Below are 21,816 nucleotides of genomic sequence, written 5' to 3' on the forward strand. Positions count from 1 at the left end.
TAAGGAGTGGTCCAAAAGTAGAAGAAAAACAACCTGCATGAGGACTTAGATCCTATAAACCAGACCTCTCACCTGGAGATGCTTTTCTCCCCAGCACACAGTTGCCAATGTCTAGAGATACCTTCAGTTGTGACAACCAGAAAGATGCTACCAGCATCTATTAATAGTAGCCAAGAGGCTACCAGCCAAGGATGCTACTAGACATCTTACAATGACAGAAATGACCTTCAAGACAAAGAATTATCTGGCCCAAAATATCAACAGTGCTGAGGTTGAAAAACTCTGCTATAGGCTTTGACACAACGATAAGAACCAGAAACCAGAAGGGGCTAAATATCTTGCCTCAAAAACATGTTGTAGCCTCCCTACAAAAGCCCTAAATAGGTGTGAGGCACCCACCCACTCCCATAACTATCCTTCAGAATGGTGAGCCTTTAATTCATGGACAGGCAGCATAGGAAAGTGGTTCTTAGATACTCCAGCATAACTGATAGCATTTTTCATTCTTACGTATTGCTTCTCTCGTTTTTGCTTCTTTTTCAGGGTCTAACCACCTTCTGGCCCAATTATCATCAGATCCCACTGCCAGAATGAATCTGATTTAGTTCATCCCCAGTTCAATATCCCTCCTTGTATTTCACTCTGGAACATTGTTTCCCTAGGTGACTTAAAATCTAAGAAAAGCAGAATGAGTTTACAACATAATCACTTGAAACATCTGCATGTTGGAAAAAAAAAATCTGACTGCTTGAACTTTCTAACATTGCATCCGCTGTGGCATCACTTCCCCAGAGTCTCTTTGTTCCAGTTGCCCTCTTTGACACCATGCTTCACAGGAACTCGGGGACCAGGAAGGTGCAGATCGCATTTCCCAGACTCCTTTGCCAGTTGACTTCAAGGACGGACTCTCCAGGGAGAGTTAGAGCTTGGAGAAGGGGGATGGACTTCCTCCCTCACTTTTGTTCCTGTCACTGTTGCTATAGCAACAATGGCTTGCATCCAGGAGCAACAGTGGCCTCCTGGGTCCACATTCTCATGGGGCTACAGAACCCATCTCACAATGTCCTCAAACAGGTGTCCGCAACAGCTAGTCGATGCCCCTTTTCACAGACCTGAGGACTGACTCTGAAAGGCCTCCCCTCACGTCTGCAGAGGCACCAGCATGGCTGGGCAGCATGCCCCCTCCTCTGAGGCCTGAGGACCACAGGAGTCCGCCCCTGGCTCCTGGCTTCTTCCATTTTGTTGTCTCACTGAGGGGTGATGTCCACTGCCTGCAGTTGCTTCTGGGTTCCCTCGGCGTTCTCTTTGAACAAATCCTGATGTAAGTCCCCTCTGTAAACCAAAGCCCTACTCTGTTCTGATTGGCTGGATCCTGACTGATAGAACTGCTCCCACTGTTATCTCTCCTGCTGCTGTCACTGATACTATTGCTGCGTCATCCTGGAAATCTAGGTAACAGGTCTCGTCGCCTGCTGAGTCTCTTCAGGCGTGCCCAACTCTTTGTGACGCTATGGACTGTAGCCCACCAGGCTCCTCTGTCCATGGGGTTCTCCTGGTCTAGTTACTTCACAATAAATGAACCAAGAGTAACACAGACATTTCCTGACTCACAATTGGTAGATCAAGTAGGTGAAAAATACCATTAAGACTTTAGAACAGGCTTCCCTGTTAGCTCGGTGGTAAAGAATCTGCCTGCCAGTGCAGGAGACATGGGGTCAATCCCTGATCAGTGAAGATCCCAAATGATGCAGAGCAACTAAGCCCATGGGCCACAACTATTCAGGCTGTGCTCTAGAGCCCAGGAACCACAACTACTGACCCCACTTGCCCCAACTTTAGAAGCCTGAGCACGCTAGAGCTTGCACTCCTCTGAAACAAGAGAAGCCACTGCAATGAGAAACCTGCTCACTGTAACTAGTGAGTAGCCCTTGTTTGCCACAAATAGGGAAAAGCCCACACAGCAACGAAGACTCAGCACAGCCAAAAATAAATAAAAAAAATTAAAAAAGACTAGAGCAACTAAAACAGCAATTTTAAAGGCAAAATGTGCAAACACTTTCAATTCTAGACATTATAAATGTGAAACAGAACTCAATTTCTATTTTCCATGTAACATAAAGAGGAACTGACTATGTCTTCATCGGCTGACTGCTAAAGTCATCAATCCCTTGCTGGGAGGGTCTCCCCATAAGGGAACACAGCAGACAGCTCAGATATCCTGACTCTGGGAAACCCATGGCATCAGCTTCTGCTTTCTCATCTGTTGAGTTTCCACCACACCATGTACTTTTTTCCCTGGAGATTTCCTGTGGAAGACTGTGTTAACTCTCTTTTGGATAGGCTCTACTAACCATGGAAAAACCGCAGGCCCAGGGGACACCATAAAAGGCCACGGACCTGCCCGCCCAGCGATGACCAGCTCGAGCCATGCTGACGCTCCTCCCCTCCAGCTGCTGTTCACCCATTAGGCTCCACCTGCTGCTCTCTGCGCTCTTCTTCTTGATCCTCTTATCCCCAGGTAAGGTGGCGGCTGGTTACCTGGGTCCACAGTTCAGAAAGCTGTTGGGAGGGTCAGACAAGACCCTGGAGTCAGTCTTGCAGATTCATAAACCTCATAGGATGACAATAGGGGAGGACGGTAGAGAGATCATTCCTTCGCTGTTAACCGAATGCTCGATGGCATCACATTCGGCTTTATCCTTACTTTGTAGCTTGCGATGTCTAGGTGAGGCACAGTGACCCATTGGTAGGCAGGTAGATCGGAAAGGATTGAATTCCATCAGCATCTATTGTTATATCTATTCAGTAGGTCAGAAAAAGATGGACAGAGACCTATCGACAGGATTTAGTGCAGAGAATGCATCCTGGGGACTCTGTCCTGTAGGTTTGCCTCCTGAAGGAACTGACAAATCAGCATAATGATGAGCACAACTCTCATTATGGGGGAGGTGTAGCCATGATTATAGATGTAGGACGAACATTTAAAGAATCGGAACTACACATCTTTGGAAAGTGAAAGAAGCACTTATCACTGTATCAGGACTAAGGCATAACCCAGACCTGTCTCATTTAAACTGGCCACTGGGCCACGCTATGTAAATGGCACAGACCCAGGAGAGGGTTTCAGAAAGAGAATTAGAGTCCCCAGTAAGGGGTTACTGAGAAGATCAAGTGCTGGTCCACATTTTAGGAAGGGCTTCTTGTGTTAAACAGTATCGCACAGAATAGGTACCTCAATATAAATCTGGAGGCAATTAGGAGGATAATAGAGTTTGGAATATTAATACATGTGCGATGTGGGAAGAAAATGATTGGGCTGGGAAATGGAGAGACCCTGTGACCTTAGATCCTTAGGGCAAAGAATAAATATAAGACCTTTGAGAGGAGCCCGAAAGACTGTAAGACAAACCACCCACGCCGCTATCTCTGTGTCCTCACTGCCCCTCCCTTGTGGCAGGTCAAGGGAGTTTGGATTTTAGTTAATTAGCTTTCTTTGAGAGCCCAGATCTCTGAGGGACTCTTAAAAATGTGATCTATAAATTCCTGAATGGCTCAGATCGTAAAGAATCTGCAATGTGGGAGACTTAGGTTTGACCCCTGGGTTGGGAAGATCCCCTGGAGGAGGGGATGACAACCCACTCCAGTGTTCTTGCCTGGAGAATCCCATGGACAAAGGTGCCTGGCCGGCTATAGGCCATGGGGTCACAAAGAGTCAGACACGACTGAGTGACTAGGCACACACACATAAATTACTCAGCTTGCTTTCTTTGTCAAGGCAAGAATATATTTATTTGCTCATATGGGTGATTCCCATACCTTTAGTCTGTGAAGGTCCAAATATGTTATTTTTCCATTAACGAGTACTCACAGTGTCTTACCTTCCTGATCGTTCATAATAAATTCATTGCTTGTACTGGGTTTGCCATGTTCTTATGGTCTCAATTGAGAATGTGTTTCTGCAGCCATCCAAAGCTACCACTGTAAACCTCTCCCCTTCTTTATCTCAGTTCCCGGGTTCCAGTCTTAACCAAACAGCAATATGCAAAACCCAGGAGTCAGTCCCCATGTTAGGACTGGTAATCACAGCATTGAACTTCCAGGAAACCCTCCACCTACCAAACTGACCAATACAGAGGGCCCACTGCTCAAGTTTCAGTTCACAGACTGTTTTCCTTCAAGAAGGAAGTATTTTAGGAAATTGACCTATCATTTTCAAGAATAGAAATATTTCAAAGATATTCTTCAGGGTCCGTTTATTTCTACAATAGCAGTCACTTCAGAGCACTGAACCTATAATCTGGGCCAGAGTTTAAATCTTTCTTTCAACCTGATCATATTTGGTTTGTGCCTTTCAGTTATTTCTCAGTTTCTGATGCATTGATGGTACCCTGTGATTTCTGGCACCCCTACAGATTCTGTCAAAATGTTACTTACATCGTTCCCATGGCAACTGGGGAGATACAGAAGGAGGGGAAAAAACTGTAGGCTCAAGTCATCACAGAGTTTCCTTCTTACGACTTATGGCATGGCTCAAAAATTTCAGAACTATATTCATATAGTATTGACTGGACATTCTTCTCTTCTTTATGATTTTCATGGGATTGAAGCTAGTATTTTACTATGAAACATTATCTGGATTTTTGTGTGCAGACAAACTTTAACTTGGTTAAGGCAATACTCTTCCTATTTAAAAAATAATGTTTATCAGATGTCAATGTTGATTTTCTTTTCCATTCTCCCCTTCAAATACATACTTAATTTACTTGATCAAGTGGGTATATTGTCTATGTAATTCTGTTACAGTAAACAGGAACATCACCACCAAATTTTAATCAGAAAATATTGATTTATCATTCTTAGCTAGGAATGGCTTCAACAGGCAAGTATAAAACAATTAACGTGATGATACTAAAAACCGTCTTATTTAATAGACTCCATCCACTATTAAATGGACCTCATATTATTTCTTGAGTGGTAAAATCTTGACACTACGAAAATTCTCAACACACAGGTGAGTCCAAGTGAAGCTATTAACTGTCTGTTTCTTAACTCCAGCTCTAGGTGGATTTTCCACTAGAAGACCAGTTTATTTAGCTCTGCCACTAGAGAGCTACTTAGTAAAATAACTTTTCTTCTGTATAAGTCACCAGGAGGAAATAATGGTCTGGACATAATGACCAATTTTCAGCTTTCTAATACCCTTTGCTTTTTAAAGATATAATTGAAAGGATCATTTAGCATGTCCACAAATTTAAGTTTCCTCTGATATACTCCATGATGAAAATTTCTTTGTCCCTTTAGTTAGGTAGATCATATCTAACTTGGAAAGAAAAAATAAATTCTACTTTCTGAGCTGATTGAAACATGCAGATTGAGAGGTTTTTTATTAGTTTAGAATAAACTGGTATTACATCTGAGTGGTACCAGATGTAGTACCAGATGTGGTACCACTGGGCTTCCCAGGTGGTGCTAGTGGTAAAGAACCTGCCAGCCAGTGCAGGAGATGTAAGAAACATAGGTTTGATCCCTGGGTCAGGAAGATCCCCTGGAGAAGGGAATGGCAACCACTCCAGTATTCTTGCCTGAAGAATCCCATGGACAGAGGAGCCTGGCCCTCCCATAGGGTCACAAATAATCGGACATGACTAAAGTGACTTAGCACACAGCACATCTGAGTATCCACAGAGTTGTTTTTCCTGAAACTTCCCCCATCCCTTATCTAAATGGATTGGAGGAAATAGGAGGTGAAAATGCCAAACATTTTAAAAGAAGAATAAGCACAGAGAAGTTGACGGAAGAAAACTGCAGTATTAACTATATGAGTCTGCAAGCTTCCTATGACCTACAACCCCAGAATGATCTTGATCCCATTTAATCAAGGTCATCTCATTTCTTATCAAACTTATTTTTTCCCAATATGTTCCATCCACATAGGTCGTTCTGTTCTTCAAACAAACTAAACAAAGGACCTTGCTCCCTATACACCTACCATACCTTCACGTGGATAACTACCTGTCTGTTTCATTTTCATCATTCAAATCTCAGTTTAAATGCTATATCCTGAGAAAGCCTTTCTTGGTCCATCTTATCAGCTCCATCTTCCAGACTATATCTGGCTTCTTATTGTATTCTAACCACTTAACACTTTGTGAAATTATCTCGTCATTCTATTTTTGTATGGTAAACTTTTCCTCACTGAATATAAGTTGCTGTGAGGATATGAAACATTTCTGCCATTTTCACTGTTCTATTGCTAGTACAAAGAAAAATGCCTAGTGAATAGAAGACACTCGGCAAATACTGGTTGAAAATCCATATAAAGAAGTAAAATAGTAAGGATATTGTGTATTTAGAATATACATTTTGTCCATCCCTTTGTTGTTTCACTTCAACATTTACCAAAGTTATTTTTGAAGCTTAAAGATATAAGGAAAGGAGGGGAGTCTGTCAGTATTTTGGCTCTTGGGTAAAAAGGAGATAGTGAATGTGATGGAGCAATTGGATGGACATTTTGTCCAGTTTCTTTCCTCCGTGTAGAAATGCTCATGCTAGATCTCATCTAATCTCACACCTAGATTTACAGGTTTTTTTCCCTTCATGGACTAATGATTTTAATGGCTCTTCTTCTGCAGTAAGAAGTGGTATGAGTTCTGCGCGAAACAACTGTCTCAATCTGCAAGGCAATTGCAAAAGAGACACCTGCAGACTAACAGAGGATATAATTGGCTACTGCCAAAGAAGGTGGAAATGCTGTCGCTCCTGGTGGATTCTTTTGCCAGTTCCAACGCCCGCTATCTATTCAGATTATGTAGAACCTATTAAGCCTAAGATAAAATGAAACTTGGAAAAGCATCAAACATGAAACATGTTTGTGTCTGAAAATTTTAGAATATACACATTAAACACTGCTGGCTTTATTATCAACTTCCATCATCCCTTGTCAATAAAAATAAATAACTATATACTGATTTCAAATCAACCCAAATACTACTTCTTTGAAACTCACTTCAATCCAGAAAAATCCTCTTTGAAAGTAAGAAAGATTGATATTGACATACATAAACAACAGTGTGTAAAGTAGCCAGTGGAAAGTTATTATAAAGCACAGGAAGCTCAACTGGGTGCTCTGCGATAACCCTAGATGGGTCGGATGGGGGTGGGGGCGGAGGCTCAAGAAGAAGGGGATGTGTGTATACATAGAGCTGAGTCACTTCATTGTATCGCAGAAACTAACACAACATTGTAAAGCAATTATACGCCAAACAAAGCATAATAAGAAAAAGTAAAGTCTATTTATGTAACAAATTTTCCAAAAAAATTATCTTAGAAAGATAAAAAACTTAACCAACAGTTTGCAAAAATGAAGACATCATTATATATGCAACATAACTGAATAGACACACAGAGAATTCAAAGGAAATTCAAAAGCCGAATATAGAGGAAATCTAGAAACTATCTGGGAGTGGAGGAGATATAAATAGGAAAATGCGAGAAAACTGGAACGAGGCAAGAGAAAATAATTTGGGGTGATAACATAAGGATTGTAACTGCATGGCAGATAACTCGAAAGAGATGAAACCAAAAAGGAGGGAACAAAAAGTTGAAGACCAACAGAAATAAGTATACTAACACATAAAATCTCAATTAACAACTCCCCCCCCCCAAAAGATATTTATGTCCTACTGCAATGAGGAAATATTGTGATCATACAGAGATTCTCAATTATTTTACTCCTCTACACAAATAATTTGCTTTTCTAGAACCTAAACATTTTAGTGTAGAAAACATAGTAACCTCTCTCAGGGTATGCTGTCAATACCCCTTTTAAACAGACTTTTGATGTGTCACAACTTCTGACTACAACTTCATCTTCCTCCCTAGAGTCATACGGTCTCACTTTCCTTTCTTGAATGCTCTTAGGACTTGAGTTCAACAACATACCTCAAAGTTATTCTTAGAAGGAGTCAGTTTTCAGTCATATGGAACACTTTGATGATTAAGGAAGTGTGGTTTGGTAAGTGAAGACTCTCCATCTCTCATCCTATAATGCAGTATTTATGAAATCAACTAATGTTTGACATGGGAGATAAGAATACTCAATGGGAAAACGACAATCTTTCAAACAAATGGTGTTGAAAAAACTGGATAATCACATGGAAAACACTGAAATTGTACCCCTGTCTTATACTACAAATAAAAAAATTAACCTGAAATGAATTAAAGACTTAAACATAAGACCCTATATCATAAAACTCCTAAAAGAAAATAGGGCAAAACTCCTTCACATTTGCCTTGGCAACAAGATTTTTTGGAATATGACACGAAAAGCACCAAGCAAAAATTAACAAGTGAGACTTGATACATCAAACTAAAAAGCTCTGCACTGCAAAAGAAACAATCTACAAAAATGGAAAGGCAATCTACAGAATGAGAGAAAATATTTGCAAACTATATATCAGATATGGGTTAATATATATAAATACATAGGGAACTCATACAACTCAAAAACAGAAACCAAACAACCCAGTTTTTAAAAAATGGACAGAGGAACTGAACAGAAATTTCCCCCAAAAAACATACAAATGACCAACAGGTACATGAAAAGGGTCTCAACATCACTAATTATCAGGAAATGCAAACAAAAACCATAATGAAATATTACCGCACACCTATTACAATGGCTAGCATCAAGAAGACAAGAGCTAACAAGTGTTGGCAAGGATGTGGAAAAAACAGAACGTCTGTGCACTGCTGGTGAAATGTAAAATGATTCAGTCACTATGGGAAACAGCGTGGAGGTTCCTCAATAAAGGAAAAATAGGGGGAAAGGCTGGGAGATGGTCCTCTTAAGCTTTTGGCACAGAATCTTTAGACAATACATGGTGACTGAGGAAATACTGTGCTCTTTGACTCTCCTTTTCTCACCAACCTTGTCATATGGGACAATTATACAAAGGGTTATAACGGATGAGAAAATTTTAGTTTTCAATGTGAACTAAGTGTATTTACCTTTCAGATTCTACTAAGAACATAGTACATTTGTGATATTGGCCTCTCTTTTAAAGAAATAACTTAAGTACAGCTTCTTTTTTCCAGAAATGGACCTTGGGCAATTATTTTCTCCCTCATGTGGAAAAAGAGTCCCTTTGCAACTCAGAGGACTTTGGTAACAAGGACTTTACACTCAATGACCCTTCAAAAGATGCTGGCCAGAGATACTGACCTCTGAGAAACATGAGAGCCCACAGAAAAAGTACAGGATTAGCAATCTGGTCTCCAGTGGTTAGGTTAATTTGTCACCAAATTTAGAGAGCCCAGGGTTTGGAAACATTCCAGCAGAAGCTGTTTTATTTTCTTACTTGCTAAACTTCACTGACTAAAAGGACTCTTGGTCTGCAGAAGTAAATAAAAGGCGCTGTATCCTGCTGTTCCTGATTACTCACTGCTCTACCAGGCATTCAACCATGAGACTCCGTTTATTGCTTTCTGTTCTCCTTCTCTTTGACTCTAATACCAAAAGGTAGGTGGCAAACAACTGTTGAGCTGGGTTTCTTAGGAGACCCACTCGGACACTGAGTTATACCATGGCCATCTTGACTGAGACCCTAACGCACAGTCTCAGGGATACAGAGGTCCAACATGAGTGTCCTCCTTAGAACTGATGGGGTCCAAATTGGGAAGAAAGACAAGGATTTCCACCAACAGAAAACAAGTTCCAAGAGCTCCATGATTACAAAAGGGGGCTCAAATACAGGGGGGAGGGGGAGAAGCCTTGACATTTGACACAAGGATACAAATCAAGTAGCTTTCACAAGGGCCCCCATCTCCAAAAGAGACAGTTGGAATGGCAGCTATTGGGTCAGACTTGGTTAGTGAATCAAAGTGACCTGGAGTCTATTGGCAAAGGAATATTTGTGAAGGGTGCGTTAGGTGTGTAAGACAACTCAACAACAACCACACAAAAAAAGAATTCTATCAAACTATTAAAAACCAACAGGAAGGAAGGGAATTTGGAAAAAGCATGGAAATTTGGGATGAGCTTCAGTGGCAAAATTATAAGTATAATGCAAAATAGGAAGGAAGCATTTTACCAGTCTGAGATACATCCTTGGTGCTCATGATTGAGAAGCTGGAATATTAAAGTGTAGATAAAGGAGAAAGGGAACGTGGTCATCATCAGGCCAGTTTGTTCAGATCCTTGTAAAACTGATAAGACTGTTTTCTCCACTGTTCATGACAGGATATTCCAATCCTTCAAAATGACATCTGTGTTCATTTGGGTAACTCTCCCTCTTCCTTGAATCATCTATTCAGCTCAGTTCAGTTCAGCCACTCAGTCGTGTCTGACTCTTTGTGACCCCATGGACTGCAGCACACCAGGCCTCCGTGTCCATCACCAACTCCTGGAGTTTGATCAAACTCACGTTCATCGAGCTGGTGATGCCATCCAACCATCTCATCCTCTGTCGTCCCCTTCTCCTCCTGCCCTCAATCTTTCCCAGCATCAGGGTCTTTCCCAATGAGTCAGTTGTTCACATCAGGTGGCCAAAGTATTGGAGTTTCAGCTTCAGCATCAGTCCTTCCAATGAATATTCAGGACTGATTTCCTTTAGGATGGACTGGTTGGATCTCCTTGCAGTCCAAGGGACTCTCAAGAGTCTTTTCCAACACCACAGTTCAAAAGAATCAGTTCTTCAGTGTTCAGCCTTCTTTATGGTCCAACTCTCACATCCATACATGACTACTGGAAAAACCACAGCTTTGACTAGACAAACTTTGTTGGCAAAGTAATGTCTCTGCTTTTTAATATGCTGTCTAGGTTGGTCATAGCTTTTCTTTCAAGGAGCAAGTGTCTTTTAATTTCATGGCTTCAGTCATCATCTGCATTGATTTTGGAGCCCCCCAAAATAAAGCCTGTCACTGTTTCCATTGTTTACCCATCTATTTGCCATGAAGTGATGGGAAGAGTCTTCAAATACAATCGAAGATATCCCCTTGTTTGATCTTCGCCTGATCTATGAATATCTTAGGATCTCTGACATACAGTTGTCCCCTCTTAAGGGAGTTCACATAATTCTCATCTTGGCCTCAGTTCTGTCAGAAGATGACACACTTGCAGTGATAGCCACTGTAAAATTATATGATGTTAAGGACTTAAAATTAGAAGGTAATTTAATGCTTAATTCTTTAATTTTACAGATAAGAGAATTTACATCAACCAAAAGAAAAATATTTAACTAAGGTCATGTAGGTAGTGGCAATTGCAGCTGGAAACAAGTGTTTTTAAAATTTTTTTATTTTGAATTGGAGTGTAGCTGATTCTTTCTACTACTTTCTGTTAAAGAGCCTTCGTTCTGTCAGATCTCCCTCAGAAAATCACCTACTTTCTGTCAGAAAGTGTCTTCTTTCTGTCGACTTTCCTCATAAATCACCTCCTTTTTGTAGGAAAGCACATTCATTCTGTCAAGGTACCCCAGAAATTGCCTCATTTCTGTCAAAAAGAACATTCTTTCCATCAGGTTGCCCTCAGAAAACCGCCTTCTTTCTGTCAGGTATCCCTCAGAAATTGCCTCCCTTCTCTCTGAAAGCTCCTTCTTTCTGTCAGGTTTTCCCTCAGAAAATCACCTCCTTTCTGTCACATTTCCCTCAGAAATCACCTCTTTTCTGTCAGAAAGCGTCTTCTTTCTTTCAGGCTTTCTTCAGAAAATGACCTCCTTTCTGTCAGAAAGTGTCTTCTTTCTGTCACATTTCCCTCAGAAATTACCTCCTTTCTGTCAGAAAGCGTCTTCTTTCTGTCAGGCTTTCATCAGAAAAATCACCTCCTTTCTGTCAGCAAGGGTCTTCTTTCTGTCAGGTTTCCCTCAGAAATTGTCTCCTTTCTGTCACAAAATGCCTTCTTTCCATCAGGTTTCCCTCAGAAATCAACTCCTTTCTTTCAGTAAGCGCTTTCTTTCTGTTAGGCTTTCCTCAGAAAATCTCTTCCTTTCTTTCAGGAAGTGTCTTCTTGCTATCAGGTTTCCTTCAAACATCTCCTTTCTGTCACAAAGTGCCTTTTTTTCTGTTACCGTTTTCCTTTGAAATCGCCTCCTTTTTGTCAGAAAGTGTCTTCTTTTTGTCAGTTTTCCTTCAGAAATCACTTCCTGTTTGTCACCAAATGCCTTCTTTCTGTCAGGTTTCTTTATGAAATCTCCTCCTTTCTGTCATGATATGCTTTCTTCTGTCAGGTTTCCCTCTTAAATTGCCTCCTTTCTGTCATGAAATACCTTCTTTTTGTCACATTTTCCTCAGAATTCACCTCTTTTCTTTCAGACTGCCACCTTTTTTCTGTCTGTTTCCCTAAGAAATCTGGTTATAACTGATGGAGATGAAACTACATTGTGTATAAGGAACAGCATGAAGGCCCATAGAAGGGAGTAGTAGTTTGTTTCAGAAAATGCGCATGGGAAATCTGTGATTATGTCAAAGTAAAAGCTGCAGGATGCAATGCTAAATCTGTAGGAATACTTCAAGAATAAGGTAACTTCTTCTAATGGTGTTCCAATGGATAAAAACCTGCCTACCAATGTAGGGGACATGGGTTCAATTGTAGTCCAGGCTGATTCCACATTCCACAGGGAAACTAAGCCTGTGTGCCCAAGTACTGAGCCTGGTACCCTAGAGCCCATGATCCACAAAGAAGAATCCATTGCAATGAGAAATCTGGCAGAGCAATGAAGAGTAGTCCCCACTCCTCATATTATAGAAAGCACAGGCACAGCAACATAGACCCAGTGCCACCAAAATCAAATAAAATAAAATGAGGACAACAAGGACAAGGCCTCTAGACTTTATACTTGGAAGTAGTAATCACCTGCATTGCTATCACCCAGGGGTTTCAGTTTACCCTCAAAGTAGGATCAAGTAAGAGTTTTAAACAGCCTAGAAGAACTATACAGAAAAAAGATCTCAATGACCCAGATAACCATGATGGTGTGATCACTCACCTAGAGCCAGACATCTTAGAGTGCAAAGTCAAGTGGGCCTTAGGAAGCATCACTAGGAACAAAGCTAGTGGAGGTGATCGAATTCCAGCTGACCTATTTCAAATCCTAAAAGATGATGCTGTGAAAGTGCTGCACTCAATATGCCAACAAATCTGGAAAACTCAGCAGTGGCCACAGGACCAGAAAAGCAGTCTTCATTCCAATCCCAAAGAAAGGCAATGCCAAAGAATGTTCAAACTACTGTACAATTTCACTCATCTCGCATGCTAGCAAAGTAATGCTCAAAATTCTCCAAGTTAGGCTTCAATAGTTTGTAAACCGAGAACTTCCAGATGTTCAAGCTAGATTTAGAAAAGGCAGAGAAACCAGAGATCAAATTGCCAACATCTGTTGGATCATCGAAAAAGCAAAAGAATTCCAGAAAAACATCTACTTCTGCTTCATTGACTAGACTAAAGCCTTTGACTGTGTGGATCACAACAAACTGTGGAAAATTCTTCAAGAGACAGGAATACCAGACCACCTGACCTGCCTCTTGAGAAACCTGTATGCAGGTCAAGAAGCAATAGTTAGAACTGGGCATGGAACAACAGACTGGTTCCAAATTTAATTACAAGCTTTTATGGCATGCAAAGCTCAGAATGCAACCCTTCTTTCTAAATAAAGATGCAATCCCATACTCATCAACAAAAAAGGCACCTATTTTGAGTGATTTACTTAGGGTTACAGTAAATCTGTATTCAAGTATACCTCCCCCCGGGCTCCATTTAGAGTGTACGACCGGCATTTGCAGCTCAGTTACCAAATTTAGAAGTCATAAAACATAACTATGCCTAGAATTTGAGGCTTTTGAGTAATGTCACTTCAGAGCTATGCTAATTTTGTAGTGGTTCTGTACCAAGTTGCCACTGATACCATAGCTTAAAACAGCAAAGTGTATTATCTTAGACTTCTGTTGGTTTGAAATCCAATGTGAGTCTCACTGGGCTAAAGTCAAGGTGTTGCCAAAGCCACATTCCTTCTGGAGGCTCCTAGATACCACCCACATTGAGCCTCCTCAATGGTTGCATCTCCCTCTGGCTCTCTTCTGACTCCATCCTATTTTCCACTTAAGGACCCTTGTCCTGACACTGGACCCATCAGGATAATCCAGGATAATCTCTCTATTTTAAGGTCATCTGATGAGTAACCTTAATTTCATCAGCAACCATAATTTCTCTTCCCACAAAACCTAACATATTCACAGGTTCCACAGACTGCACATGGACATCCCTCATGGGTCTCTGCTCTGCCCACTCAGAGCTTTGACTTATGCCTCATTCTATAGAGAAAGAGGAGCCCAGCATTGCCATGCACTCATCACACACACAGTTAACGTAAGTCCTTTAATCTCTAACTCATCAATGAATGTATCTTTATTGGCAATCCATGGTAGGTGCCGTCAGGATATAAGACACTTGAACAAACTAGAGACCCTGACATCCGAGGACTTACATGCTAGTGTTCACCAAGTGTGAACTTGGTATATGAGGAAAGGATGTCAAAGTCAAACAAGAACATTTCTCAAATCTTTACTTGGCAACCCAGCAGAAGAGAATAAAAGCAATCATGGCCATTGTAATAAAAATGTATAAGAACACACCAGCAAATTATGACTGTATAAATAAAGCACAATCATATATTTTGGAGGCGTGATTACATAGCTATTAAGAACAAGGTGTTTAGTCTTTAGATAGAGCTGGTTTCAAGTCTTGACTAAAACTTTGGAATCAAGTAGTTATAAAATCAAGTGTTATAAAAGCCTCAGTTTCCTCTTCAATAAAATGCAAATAATACCTATTATGATGAGTCTTGTATAAAGCATATGTACAGAGCTTAGAGCATAATGTGGCTCCTAAAATGTGTTCAATAATTACAGTAATTACAATCACTAAAAGTTGGAATTTACGGGAGATTATACACCACAAAAACTTATCACTGAACCTGAGTCATAAAATGAAAGTGTAAGAAAGGAATGAATTGTTTTAAAAATGTCTCAATAACCTAAACTCACCCATCTAAAGAGAATCTAGCTGAAAAACTTAACTCCCTGATATTTACACAAATTACATTTAAGACTCCGGGAATAAAAAGGGACTTCTTTCCCCCTATTCTCCACAAAAGAAAATGATAAAAAATGATTTTATCAATCAGAAGTCAATCTTTCTAGATGCTAATGGAGGACATCTTGATATATACAGAATAGCCTTAGCTGGTAAATCATAAAAATAGAGTTATAAGAATGGAATTTCTCCAAGTAACTTTCTGTTCAAATGTGTAAACTCATATTTGACCCCAGAGAGTGTGTGTATGTGTGTGTGTCTCTCAAGAAATATGGTTTCATGATATGTAATAAATCAACAGAAAATTAGGATTTTGTCCCCACTGTCACTTTGTTCTAGTTCTTTCTTCATAAAAGGTTCATAGCTATAAAATTGCTGCTTACATTTTATATGCCCATCCTCATGAAATTACACAATGCAAGGATTCTATCGTGCATGGTCAAGTAAATGATGTTTAGAGAATAATAAAATCATTTGGTGTTGACAGGTAGAGCTCTTCCCCACTGACAGTTTTGTATTGTATTGCAATACAAAATTCTTCTAAACACACTCGAGGGACTTCCAATGCAGGGGGCTTAGGTTCAATCCCTGGTCAGGAAACTAAGATCTATGCAGTATGACCAAAAAATTTAAAAAAATAGTAGTAAGAAAATTAAACATACTCGAGTGGAATGTTTGATCCCTCAGACAAGCACAATCTGCTTTCTTTGTATCCTATTAGAAAGTGAATCTAGCCCATTAAAAGAGTAAAATGGCAGGTCACTCAGGATAAAGCAGCTTTAAAATTATTGCCCAATCCAACACAGACATGTTTTAAAGATTGGGGCAGGTGGGCCAGGAGAAAGGAACTGGGACTGTGGGAAAAGACCTGATGAATGACCCAATGTGAGAAGGACTCAGCGTGTCTCTGTCAGCTTAGGAGACAGAGGACAGGAGCATCAAGCCAAGGAATGTGGTGGTGCATGTGCGTGCGTGAGCACTTAGCCACTCAGTCATGTTCAACTCTTTGTGACCCTGTAGACCATAGCCTGCCAGGCTCCTCTATCCATGGGATTCTCCAGGCAAGAAATACTGGAGTGTGCTGCCATTTCCTTCTCCAGGGGATCTTCCTGATCCAGGGATCAAACCCGTGTCTTCTGCATCGGGAGCCAGGTTCTTTACCACTGAGCCACCTGGGAAGGCCTATGGTGGCCTCTAAAAGATGGTAAAAGGAAGTGGATTTCCTGCCAGAATCTTCAGGAGGAGCACAGCTCTGGCAATACCTTTATATTAGCCCAGCGGGACCTGTGTTGGACTTCTAAACTACACAACACTGAGAGAACAAATGTGTGTTGTTGTTAAGCCCCTAAGTTTGTGGTCATTTGTGAAGGCAGCAACAGAAAACCAAGACAAATATTAACTGAGAGGCTTATGATATCCTGAGGTGAACCATAGAGACAGGGAGATTCAATCCAGTTTATCTAAGCTTTTCAGCAAATATTCATTTCTAGTGAGGTTTGCCAGATAAAATACAGGACTCACAGTTGAATATAAACTTCATATAATCAATGACTATTTTTTAGTAAGAGAATATGCAGTATTTGGTACATATATACAACAAATTGCCCATTATGTCTGCAATTAAAATTTAACCATGTCCTGTAATTTTACTTGCTCAATCTGGCAACCTTATTTTTAATTCACATATGTGGGACATTCCAGCGATTGCCTCTGCTCAACAGAACTGTTTCCTGCCAGCCACACTGAAACCCACTTCTTAACAATTCTCCCCCTGTATTTCAGGTCTAATTTATCATGCACAGCCTGTCTTTCTCTGTGATAATAGGGTTGCTAGCTTCCATCTCTAGTAATGGCATTACTGTCATGAATTGCAAATAAAGGTCTGTGGAGTTTTTGCTAAATGTGGCAGCCCTAGAATCATCTGGAGCCTCATACGCTTTGTCCTTCTTGCATTTCACCCAATTTGAATTTCTCCTCTGCCAAAATACATGACAACCATCAGAACACCGCTTAGAGAGTGATATTCAGGCTCCGACTCTGGGCATAAACATTCTCCCTCTGCTTGTTTTAAATAATTTCATCCCCACTGCAGCTGTTGACTCTGCTTTGCTGATCTGATCCGTTGATTGTCTGATAAAGCCCTTCAGTTTGAACAAATTAGTGTGTCTTTTCCCATAGCACCTTCCTCTGGCTGATAACTTACACTTAGGAAAATTATGACTCATGCAAAACCATACATGTAATAGTCTAATGTGTTCCAAAAGAATCACATATTTCCTTTCAGTGGGTTCTTATATTACCAAAGAATGGGAGGATAGGTTTTCTGTTTCTGTAGTCAGAAAGTGTAAAGTGGTACATGCTCACTTATTACAAATTGAAGAGTTTCTATTCTTATAGAAGTTATTGATGGAAATAATTTGCTCTTTTGAAAGTTAGTCACTCAGTCATGTCCAACTCTGTGACCCCATGGACTGTGGTCCTCCAGGTTCCTCTGTCTATAGAAGTCTCCAGGCAAAAATACTAGAGGGAGTAGCCATTCCCTTATCCAGGGGATCTTCCTGACCCAGGGATTGAATCCAGGTCTCCTGCATTGCACATGGATTCTTTATAGTCTGAGCCATGAGGGAAGCCTGTAACTTTTTTAGCAGGATATAATGAGGAAGGTAGGATGTTAATTCTAAACAAGACTTAGGGGATAATTAATTGTACATTTATGTTAGAGTTACAGCTTTCCATTAATACACTTGGGGTTTATTCTAGGATGTGTGCTTTTTTAATGGTATAAGATATTTAATATAGATTCCTCAGGTAGCCTTATGATTTGTAACAAAATTATTTTTTAATAAATGAATAACGTTCAACCATGAATAATGTTCATTTCTGTTCCATGAGTTTTTGAATGAAAGTGTCGTTGTCTTTTTAGAGTTTGCGGACAGATTCTAAATAATACTTGATAAAACTTTCACTCAACACAGTATAATTTTTTACTATATTGCCTATACAAGAAGTATTATATGCAGTATAATTATAATTCTTACTATATTATGTTTTTCTTTTAAACAATACTAAGGTAAATGGTTAGAGAAGGGCATATCAACCCACTCCAGTATTCTTGCCTGGAAAAACCCGTGGACAGAGGAGCCTGGTGGGTTACAGTCCATAGGTTAGACATGACTGAAGAGACTTAGCACAAGCTTAATGATGGCGATATTATTATAAAAGATAAATCTCTTGCAAACATAAACTGCTCTAAATGTCATTTTGACAAGTGAAGGAAAAAGATTCTAAGACGTTAAGGCTCTTGCCTGTGGATTTATGGTGGATGATAAGGTTAAGGGTTTATTATAGATAACAAAGATGTAAGTTGTATTGATAAAACATAAAACAAAAATAGAAACAATGCAGATTGTACAGCAAGAGAAGAATCATAAAAGGTTGAGAAATGAGGGTAAAGACTTAAATACCATAAAGATAAATATCTTGTTTGAAGTGCCCCCACAACCTTGGCCTGATGCTTTCTAGAAGCCAAACAGCAAAGTGAAATACTGCCACTTGTATTTTTTTTTAAATAAGAATCAATTGACTTGATTACTAATTGCTTGCTTAGGAGAAGCACAGATACTACTGATAGTAATGTTAAGACCCCAATTCCTGCTTGAGCTCTTCATAAAGACAATACCAAATAACACACAAGCCAAATATCTTATAAACTCCAGACAAGAACCAAGTCTAAAACCCAGATCTGTAGATTTTCCACCTCAGTATGTAAGTATGTTAGTTTCGGATTCTTCTCAGCAAAACTGTAGATTCCCTTTACATCATCAGTTTCTTCCACCCTTCGATCAAGATAATATACATGGTTTTTCTAACAATGACAATTTCTTCAGATCATATCTCAAGGTAACTTTTTATTATATGTTAACATAATAAACAAATTTAAAAAATGCTTAATGTTAAAAAAAAGTTTTTTTAATGTTAACCTAGACTGAAAGCTCCCAGATGATGTTGTGTTCCAAGGATGGAATGTAATATAGACAGAAGTCAATCACTTTGATGGATGAGTTACAGACCACTGTTTTAGCTTTAGTATAAATGGAAAGAGGCTTCCCTGGTGGCTCAGATGGTAAAGCGTCTGCCTACAATGCAGGAGACCCGGGTTCAATCCCTGGGTTGGGAAGATCTCCTGGAGAGGGAAATGGCAACCCACTCCAGTACTCTTGCCTGGAAAATCCCATGGAAGGAGGAGCCTGATAGGCTACAGTCCATGGGGTTGCTAAGGGTTGGACACGACTGAGCGACTTCACTTTCATAAATGGAAAGATCTATACTGAGATCCTGGTCTCAGGTTTTTGCATAGATACACATGAAAAGCTGCTGTAATTTGGCAAATGCACTCATTAAGTTTTGGTAAGGATTGCATTTTTAGACAAAAGTGAAGCTGGACAGGTCATAGCACATAGATTCTGTGAATGAGCTTAAATGGGATCCTGTAAAGCTGCCTTAGACAGTGTCCCCCATCTTTATACCAACAGCCTGGTTATCAATCTGCCATACCTCCACGATGGAATTGAATAAGCAGGAAGATACATCATTCCAAAGTGTAAATAAAATGCTTATTATCTTGATCCCAGTTGAGTCATTTTTAAATGCAAAAATTAAATACTTGAAAATACAGGATTCCTTCTAAGCAGGCTATTAGTTGAAATAAAACATCAACCTAGGATTTTCCTCTGCTGCTTCACATAATTTTCCTGCTTTGTACCAAGGAGATCAAACCAGTCAATCCTAAAGGAAATCAGTCCTGAATATTCATCGGAAGGACTGATGCTGAAGCTGAAACTCCAGTACTCTGGCCACCTGATGCGAAGAACTGACTCATTGGAAAAGACCCTGATACTGGGAAAGACTGAAGGCAGGAGGAGAAAGTGATGACAGAGGATGAGATGGTTGGATGGCATCACTGACTCAATGGACATGAGTTTGATCAGGCTCCAGGAGTTGGTGATGGACAGGGAGGCCTGGTGTGCTACAGTCCATGGGGTTGCAAAGAGTCAGACATGACTGAGCGACTGAACTGAACTGAACCTATATTCATGCACAGAGTTAAAATAGGGTTCATACTCTGAGGTATGAATTTTCTGAATAGTCAATGATGGACTAAATTTTATACTATCAAGAACATCACTTGTATTCATTCATTCTATCAGAAAGTGGGTGATTTATTTTAATATCTACAGCCTTTTATTATTTTTTTTAATTTTGAAAAGTATCAACGATCCACAAAAGTAGAGGGAACAGTACAATGAAATGCCATGTATCTATCCATCATCAAGTGACAACCATTAGCAATCTGTGGGCACATCTGTCTCTGCTAAAGCTTTACCTGCTTTCTTTCCCCCACACAATTACTGTGAAGCAAATCTTAAAGACTATGTCTTTCCATTAAGTATTTCAGTATATTTTTTCAAAAAGGTAAGCACTCTTTTCTTAAACACCAAAACAATCAATCCGGTTATGGCACTAAAATATTTCACAGTAATTCCTTAATACTTTCAGATACTCTGTCAGACTCCAACGATCACACCAGTATACAATCTCATTAACGATTTCTCACATGTGCTTTGTTTCAGGGCTTTTGACAAATATTTACTACAAGCTAGTTTGGTTCCAGGTGATGTGTGGCACATTCTAATGTGTTTTATTATATTTATTCCTTCATTGTAATGATCTATCAAGTGCCTAATATATGTCGGGGGAAGTTGAGGATCCTTGGAACACATCAGTAAATAAAACAGACCGAGTCCCCACCTTCTTGGAGCTCATGCTGTAGGACGGTGAGGCAGGAAATAATGAATAAAAGTAATAAAAGTAAATCTGCCCATTGTTAAAAGGGGACAAGTGATTCTGGGGGGGAAAAAACTACAGCTGGCTAAGGGTTATTTGCAAATCGTGGGCAGAGATGCAATTTTAAAAAGCAGGGGAAGGCTGATTGGAAAGGTGTTTTTTGAGGAAAGGCTTAAAGGAGGAAAGTGAATTAACCCTGCAGATATCTGGAGGAAAAGTGTCTAAATCAGAACTAGCTCAAAATCTCTAAGACAGGATAAGATTGGTGTGTTCCAGAAACAAGAAGACTAAAATCTTTGACATTTAATAAAAATAAATGATAAACTGAGGAAAAGGAAAGAGCCACAGGAATGCATGAACAGAATAAACATGACCCACTCTGCTCAGTGACTATGACCAGGGATATTTAGGAAAGCAGAAACAGCGGAATGTTATCTTTTATAGAAAGCTTGAATTACAAACATTCAAAGATGGACACTCAATGTTTAACCTGCTCAGTCTATCAAATCTCTAAAAATGTCAAGTTATTTTTAAAAGGTGGTCTCAGTTTTATATGTATTTAGAATGCATATCACCTTATTTACTGCTGCCTATGTGACATTTTCCTGAACAATCCCATTCACTTGGATAGTTTTGCCTACTTTTTCTATAATACAATGACCACCCACTGTCTATTTTCAGAGGCCCAGACCTTACTCTAGTGCTGTTAGCTTACGGTATGCACCGTGGATTGAATACCTTCATCTGTCCATACTTGGTATCACCAAACATCACCATGACCGTCCCCAATATCAAACGCAGAAATCTGGTCTTCATCTGGCTTCTCTCCTTTTAGCCTCTTGCCAAGTCCAGGAGGTCTCTAAACCCTGCTGACTTCAAGTCCACAC

General features: G+C 39.9%; 1 protein-coding gene and 1 non-coding gene across 2 annotated transcripts; both read left to right on the forward strand.

Moving 5' to 3' along the window:
* The first annotated feature begins 2,427 nt into the window (after positions 1-2,427).
* On the forward strand, positions 2,428-6,838 carry LOC133050487 (beta-defensin 109-like). Its single transcript, XM_061134683.1, has 2 exons — positions 2,428-2,518; positions 6,633-6,838. Exons 1-2 carry the CDS (start codon positions 2,428-2,430, stop codon positions 6,836-6,838), a joined length of 297 nt encoding a protein of 98 aa, XP_060990666.1.
* A 12,352-nt stretch (positions 6,839-19,190) lies between these two features.
* On the forward strand, positions 19,191-19,262 carry TRNAC-ACA (transfer RNA cysteine (anticodon ACA)). The gene has a single exon. It is a non-coding gene; the product is annotated as a tRNA-Cys (tRNA).
* Positions 19,263-21,816: the final 2,554 nt, after the last annotated feature.

Source organism: Dama dama, chromosome 32 (genome assembly GCF_033118175.1).
Source record: "Dama dama isolate Ldn47 chromosome 32, ASM3311817v1, whole genome shotgun sequence".
Lineage (NCBI taxonomy): Eukaryota > Metazoa > Chordata > Mammalia > Artiodactyla > Cervidae > Dama > Dama dama.

Coding starts and splice junctions, on each gene's coding strand:
- LOC133050487 (XM_061134683.1), top strand. CDS start 2,428: ATGCTGACGCTCCTCCCCTCCAGCTGCTGTTCACCCATTAGGCTCCAC. Junction 2,519..6,632: donor CTTGATCCTCTTATCCCCAG/GTAAGGTGGCGG, acceptor CTTCTTCTGCAG/TAAGAAGTGGTATGAGTTCT.